We start from the raw sequence: 7651 nt of genomic DNA, 5'->3' as shown, positions 1-7651 counted from the left end.
TATTATTGTTAGCTCAGTAATCATCCGTACAGAATAAGTGTTCCCCGAAGGCATGTGATCCATCTCGAGGACGAATGGTTGTGAAACGCAGTGCTTAGCACAATAGTTCATCAGGCTCAGTGAAACTGGCAAATGACATTTCATACCAGGGTGCTGAACAGAGAATTATACATCTCAAAATCAGCTGCTTTCATGAGTCTGTGTGTAATAAAAATCAGATCCAGCAAGAATGTAGTACAAGCAAATTTACATGCCTATTAAAGAGGCTTGCTATAAATCTGGAGAACAAAAGCACAGTAAAGTCACAAACTACAAGGTGTATAAATCAATATGTTCACATAATCAGTGGTTTATAAGCTTTACTGAATGATGTTTAGTTGCTGAACTTGTTTCGGTTTAGTACCATCTTCCTCAGAACACATTACTGTTAATTAAGAAATAAAAAATATTAAAAATGATTAAAAGAGCCACAGAAACTAGTCAGTCAAGGCTGATTTATACACACTGCGCATCCTTCATTAGAGGTATTTCATAATACATGACATGATACATTTACAATCAATATGTGCTAGCTGCTTCAGTTTGCAATTTAGTATTTTCATAAAATACAAACAGTATTGTTATACACATGTAGACATACACTCCTGTTATTACATTGTTATTATACTGGCACATTTTATGTACTTTCCAGATTAAGTGCCTCTGAGTGGTTATACCTTAGTGCCACTAGTAGACTGCATTGCCATGCTTGCATATTTTTAAATAATAATTCTTCATTGCTTTATTCTTCTCTATGCAGCTTTGGTCCCATTAATGACTTCGATCTAATGTCACTGAAAACACGGCCGATGATCCTGAAGACCTATGGATGGGGTTAATTTTTCCTCAGACTTCAGTTACTCTTCTTGCCATGTCCTTTGAACTTAGCCATAAAGTCAAATGCTCCCAGGTATTCACCAAGCAGCACTCCTATTTTAACAGGCAACATACTGTGAGAATAAAAAATAGATATGAAAAATGTCATTATATGTTCATACAAATACAGAGATCAACAAACCAAAATAAATAAATGAATCTGTACATTTTAATGAAATTGTACATGAATGAATCTGTACATTTTAATGAAACTGTTTATGGCATGAGCAGGGAAATCCCAAACTGCTCTCCATGACAGCTGTAAAGCATATTTATATTTCCATGTTTATGGAAATTCAGTAGTAATATTAGTAGAGAAATTGAATGGAGTGTGATCTTTGGACCAGTTCAAGCAGTAAGCAAACAGTTGCATGTGAACCCTTGTATCTCGCGTATGAATCTGTGTGAACTAAAACAGCTACAACACAGTAAAAGCTGACAGATAAACCTAATTAGAGTTTGTTATTTAGTTTAAACAGTACAGAGCATACTGTAGAAGCAGATACAGGAATAGCAATAAAAGTAATCAAAGTAGGAATGTAAGAATAAGTAGGAAAATTAGTATTGTCATAGTAATGGTGTGGATGGTATTTCTCATACATGTGACTGAAATGTGCATTATAAAATACTATTTGTATTTGATTGATGTGGAAAAAAAACAGGTAATTTGCATCAGAATGCTTTTGTATTCTGTTATGTATTTCTAACATCAAGTACGCTAACACTTGAGTGCTTCAGTTGGATTTTAAAGCAGACACCTGCAAGAGAAGTGTTACTGTTCACATTTTATAAGCACTGAAACTGTGCTACCAAACACCCGACTGACTTGTCATAGTGAAAAGGAGATGTAGCAGTGTGTTTACTGTCTCGAGCCTATCCATGTTGCGAAACCCTCAACCGCTGTTTTGCATTTAAATGATTTCACATGATCTGTAATGGCCTTTATCACAATTCCTGCTATGTAGTGCTTTCATGGCAGAAAAATATAACGGCAGGTCAACATTTGTAAACCACTGAGACAGAGTAACTGATTGACCCTTTGCAATTTAGTTCTGACCACCAATGTGGTAAGTAAAGGGTACTTAGTGTTAAACATTCTCTACCAGAATAAAATCCTATACCCTGTTCTGATGCATTTTTGTTGCAGTATTTTGTGTGTTTTGCATCATATGCCAATTCCTAATCTAAACATGAACCCGTATACCAAAAACACATAGTATAATCAAACACTCCTACACACACACAAATACACGCACAAACGCAAATAACAATTCAGCAGAAACTTGGCACAAGATCAGTCAGACATGTAAGTGGTTTATCCATTATGGCATCATAGTCTGGTCTCGCTAATTAAAATCTTAAATGATGGCACAATTATGCTGGAGTTCAAAGAGATTTGAGCATAAGCAGCAGAGAGGTGGGGGTGTGTGTGTACAAGGGCTCACATACACACAAACAGTACAGAGACAAACAGAATCCTGCATACAATATGTGAGTACTGTTACTGGGTACACATAGTGAACACAGTAGTGCTGGTTGATTTCTGGATTGACTTAAAGTTTAAATGTGACTTACTTCTTTAGAGCGATGGAAAGATAGATGCTACGAGGCAGATATAGATAGACCTGATCTCTCCGAACAGCATCCACAATCTTTCTACACACATAATCTGGCTCCAAAATAGGCATGAGTCTTGGCCACCTACAGAAATACACAAACACCATTTTAATCATTTTACACATCAGTATGTGTAGAATAATTATTAAAGTACTTCACCATTTCTTGGCCCTTGAAAATGTACAACTGCATTTTTTTTTTTTCCTCAGAGACTTGACCTTCTTGACTCATCCTTGATTCATGAAATGTAAATTTCATTTGTCTGAAGAAATTCTCATTAAGACTGGCTATCTCAGAGCAGCTGTAGTCCAATGCAAAGTCATATTCCTGTTAGACTTAGTAGTTTTTTTGATGATTTATGTAACGATTTGTCTCATTCAAACTAGTAGTTAGTTAGTAGTCAATTAGCTATATCCTAAATAGGCTACGATAGGGTGAAATGAAGTTTTCTTATGTAGTGGTTCTTCTATGTTCAACTGTTTTGTGAATCCATTTATTTCTATAAAGCTGCTTTGTGACAATGTCCATTGTTAAAAGCACTATACAAATAAAATTGAATTGAATTGTCACACTGTCTTAAGTTTCCTTGATGACTCTTTTTGTTGGCTTCTTTATTAGAATTTATTCTATCTCACAACAGTCTATGGGATGTACCATGGTTTAATGAATGTATCTACTGGATGCATGATAATTAATATGAGCAGCCACAATGTAGCTTGATCTAACCTGCAGGGTCATACACGCTGCAAAAATAATATCTTAACAAAAGAAATTATCAGGAATATGGGGATATTTATGTAATGTTCTTATTATGACATTGTTAGAAATCACATCTAAGATTATTCAGACAGTTTTTGATGCTTTTACTCATTTCACTCTTTAAATGTTCTTATTCTATCGGCAGAAAATTTGCTTCTTTCTAGAAATAAATGCCTAAAATTGGAAAAATTATCTGCCAAGCTTGAAATTAGTAAGAATTAGTATAATAGGAAATACCAGATAGATTTTTAATATGTTCAAGATATTTTCACTTGCTGTCTTTTTTTTTGTTTGTTTGTTTTTTTTTTTTTTTGCACCTAATGCCAAAACATTTACTTACATGTGCAACATCTGACAAAGACACAAAGATCATTCAAATAAAAACTGACATCACAGACATTGCTCTGGGTAATAACACAATATCCCTCCAGCTCGCTTTTGCCCTTGTTCTGTCTATTTTAAAAAGTTGAATTAAAGTGCCTGAAGATAAGCCCTAACTAAATACTAACATATATAAAACTTCTCATTCTTCTATATTAGCAAGCTTTCTAATTTTTTCCACATAAAACACAGTGACTGCACTCTCTCCAACTGAATGTTTTACACACTGAAATACTTTATGTATCTTACTTTGTGTTAGCCCCATCAAACATTCCAGTGTTGATGAAGAAGGGACACACTATGGTGGTCTTCACTCCATTACAGCCCATAGCCAACATCTCCAGAGCCATGGACTCTGCAAAGCCCACTGCCGCAAACTTGCTAGCACAGTAATCTGTCAAATACACGCACATACACACCTGTTAGACTGGACTATTGTTAAAAGGGGGAGAAGTTAGTGTTTACAGTCACACAAAATGTGTTGTGGGTGTATACCTGCCAGTCCGCTGACACCGATAAGTCCAGCTGAGCTAGCTATGCTGACCACATGGCCGTGGTTTGCAGCAATCATCGCTGGGAGGAAAGCCTTGCACGTCTAAAGAAAGAAGCAAGATCACTATGATGCATGCTTGTCTTTGCAGTAAATAGTGTAAATCTACAGGTATGTATATGTTGAAGAGAAAGTGAGACTGAGAGGGTATGTCATAGCAACTAACCCAGAAATGGGCCATGCTGTTGACCTCCATAGTCTTCTCTATAAGCGGGTCTGGAGATTGCAGGAACTTTTTCCCTGTGACGATGCCGGCATTGTTCACCAAAATTGTAATGTCACCCACCTCCCGTTTGACCTAAGAAGCCAAGCAAATTGAATCAGCTTTATCCATCGCCAATTGGACAACATACAGTGGCTTAATGTTTTCAGTAATCACAGCTCTATTCTCGAGTACAATTTAGCAGTGTTTGGAGTCAAGAGGCTTTTGTGTTTTCTGTGCCAGTTGTAATGTCAGCATTAGGGTATGTTGAAATGTCTGTGAATGTGAAAGGGGTTGTGTTAAAATATATATGTGTTCAGCATTTATCTTCCAGAGCACTGTATGTTGAATTGTAAGTAGTAAGCCAAGTCAGCTGGAGTTCTCTGGTTTAGCTGCATTGTCTCTGCTTTCTACACCTATAGCCTGTTCTGTTTATATTCTGGTGTGAAATTAAAGCCTCTTGTTATTTATACAAAAGCTGAATTCATAAGGTTTCAAACATCTAGCTCTATTTGTGTGTGTGTGTGTGTGTGTGGGAAACCATTTGTTTGTGTAAGGGTAGGATGTCCTCTAGAGAAGTGCAGATAAATTTGATCTTGTGTGGATATTTGATTCGCTTCAGTGAGGAAAGGGGATTTTTTTTAACATAAACTGCAACTTATTTTAAATTAAAAGAACAGCCAAACAGGTTCAGGTTAGTTCTAAAGCCTTATTTAGCTACACACATGTAATTCCCTACACAGTGTGTGTTCCTACCTGGTCCGCCACTTTGTACACCACCTCTCGGCTACTACAGTCGCAGGTGTAGGTGTGCGCTCGCGAGCCGTGTGTTTCTTTGACAAGGCGCGCGGTCTCCAGGTTTCCCGCCTCGTCGATGTCCCACAGCACGAGGCGCGCGCCGAGCCGCGCGAACTCCAGCGCCATGATCCGGCCGAGTCCACTTCCAGCCCCGGTCAGCAGCACCAGCTCTCCCTCAACACTCTTCCTCCGCGCCGGCACAAACAGCCGGAAAAACGCCTCCAGGTAGTAGACCACCGACAATCCGAGCACCTTCAGAGTCTCTAAGAAGAAGTTCATGGCGGCAGAAGAACGAGGTCTGGAGACAAGAAGTGAGTTTTCAGCTGTGAGTGTGAGTGAATAAGCAGCCAGAGCAGCGTTTTAATGTTTACAGTAAGCTCCGTCACCACTTTCACCTCAGGACAGGCAGGTCAGTTTACTCAGCTACCTCACACACGAACACAAGTGACGAGTCTGCCGCCGCGTTCATTCGCTTTTTTATTTAAGCAAACACTAAATGGTCGACCTTCGGTCGCTAAAACTTAAATTACACTTCGTATTTACCTCCAATACAAAGGTCGGTAATACTGGCGCGAGCTCGGTAACGGTACAGGATGTGGAAGGCGTGGCCTCTTGTTAACCATCTGTGAGCCGAGACGCACTGAGCTGTGAAGCTGCACAGTGCAACCTTTCACCTAGTAAACTACAGCACAAAGCTGTATACTGTTCCAGTATGTTTTCTGGATGAAAACAGAAGATACATGAATAGTTTACACTTTATCAACAGAGAAAAATATTCTAAATAACAAGAACCTAAAGTTAAAAAGGTTTTGCTGTGACCCTTTGACCCTCTCAGTTTCAACCTGACTGAAAAAGGCAGTGTGTTACATCTATAATGTGTCAAAATGGCATCTTAGAATAAATCACATTCAGAAAATGAGATTTCAGCTGATTATTAATGTGATCATTAATGTAATTTTTAATGACATTGTGACTACTGATATCTCTATTTGATCATTTTTATTAATAAAAATAAAATAATGATACAATGATAGAACATTTGTAACATACTATTTATCTTTCTTGTTTTTCCGTAAAATTCTTTGTTCTCACATATTTATTATTTTTATTATTTATTATTTAAAATTAATTATGTTAAGTTAAAGTTAATTATGTTAAATCAATAAAATAAAATAAAAAATTCCCCCAAAATGGAAAAAAATACTAAGCACAAATTTAAAAAAGAAATTACTCCATTTGAAAAAACTGATGCAGTGACTCATTTATTCAATAAAAATGTGATTTTTCTTTCTATGGGTTTTTGTTTTTGTGAGTTTTGGATTCTGTTACATCAGTACAGTATCTTATAAAAGAATGTGATACATTCAAAAAGTTGAGGTTTTGCTGAAAACAATGATACCAAATACTTGAGGTAAAAACATTTTTAAGGTGGTATAATACTGTAAAAATAAATCTAGGGCAAAACGTTCAAACATATCTTACTTATCTCCAGAGGGCTAAGTAAGTTAAAACTATATGGTCTAGGGATAAAACGGAAAGAATTCCTTTTGGGTGAGGAAAGTGGGGCTAATTCCTAGTGACCGAAGTTGACAGGTGGCCCAAGAGCACCTCCCTGGTATGAAAGCTTTCCTCTGAGGGGTTGGGATGGAGGGCAATCCATTAACCTGTCAGAGGGCCCAACATTCCTACTGCTGCTCCTGCCTACAGGATATAAACATCACAGACATACGTGGAGGAGTGAAATAAATGTTCTGTCAAATAACAGCTACAGTACAGTTGCATGCAACTGCTTAAGATGTGGCAAATGCAAATTTCTTAACAACCAGTAAACGCACTGGACCTAAATCTGGGGTCGGAATCCTGTCGCTTTGAAACCATGTTTTATTAGAATTATTCTTTTAACAACAAACCAAGTTGAAAATAAAAACGATCATATTTAAAATAACGCAACAGGTTAAAAGATGGCTACGAGACCCTTCACATGTGTACACCCTTCAAATTTGTACATTTTCTGCGATACCTATTTTAAAAGATAAACATTTTCTTCAAATGCTATTTTTAAAAAAATTTTAAATTCTGCAAATGGAACAGTTACTTTATATTTCAGGAACTTAAAATTAGAAATAAAATAGTAATTGTGGCACGTGCAAAAGATTGAATACCCTACTGCATTAATATTTAAAAGCCCTTTTTGCTGATATCACAGCTCTCAAGCTCTTTTTGTAGACAGCTAGAAAACTTTCTATCCTTGTTTTAGGAAATTTAAATTTAGGAAACCACTACTCTTTGCAGAATATTTCTAGTTCTGAGATATTCTTGTGCCATCATGCATGTACATCATGTTTAAGATCTACCTACAGATTGTCAGTGATGTTCAAGTCAAGGGACTGAAGGCCATTCCAAAAGCCTCAGCTTGCATTTCTTGAAGC

General features: G+C 36.9%; 1 protein-coding gene across 1 annotated transcript; it reads right to left on the bottom strand.

The window, feature by feature from the left end:
• Positions 1 to 342: 342 nt before the first annotated feature.
• On the bottom strand, positions 343 to 5789 carry sdr16c5b (short chain dehydrogenase/reductase family 16C, member 5b). Its single transcript, XM_053233171.1, has 6 exons — positions 5181 to 5789; positions 4389 to 4520; positions 4168 to 4267; positions 3922 to 4066; positions 2491 to 2616; positions 343 to 989 (listed from the first exon to the last, which is right to left on the bottom strand). The coding sequence occupies exons 1-6, from the start codon at positions 5499 to 5501 to the stop codon at positions 893 to 895; spliced, it is 921 nt and encodes a 306-aa protein (XP_053089146.1). The 5' UTR covers positions 5502 to 5789; the 3' UTR covers positions 343 to 892.
• Between the last annotated feature and the right edge of the window lie 1862 nt (positions 5790 to 7651).

This window comes from Pangasianodon hypophthalmus, chromosome 4, assembly GCF_027358585.1.
Source record: "Pangasianodon hypophthalmus isolate fPanHyp1 chromosome 4, fPanHyp1.pri, whole genome shotgun sequence".
Classification (NCBI taxonomy): domain Eukaryota; kingdom Metazoa; phylum Chordata; class Actinopteri; order Siluriformes; family Pangasiidae; genus Pangasianodon; species Pangasianodon hypophthalmus.
The sequence above is the reverse complement of the archived record's forward strand: the minus strand, read 5'-3'. Positions and strand labels throughout refer to the sequence as shown.

What these genes read in the sequence shown, in the direction of transcription:
- sdr16c5b (XM_053233171.1), bottom strand. Translation starts at nt 5,501, where the DNA reads ATGAACTTCTTCTTAGAGACTCTGAAGGTGCTCGGATTGTCGGTGGTC. An exon ending in CGGTGTCAGCGGACTGGCAG is followed by an intron (nt 4,067 to 4,167) that starts GTATACACCCAC and finishes TGTATTTGACAG; the next exon opens with ATTACTGTGCTAGCAAGTTT. An exon ending in TTTGATGGGGCTAACACAAA is followed by an intron (nt 2,617 to 3,921) that starts GTAAGATACATA and finishes GTATTTCTGTAG; the next exon opens with GTGGCCAAGACTCATGCCTA.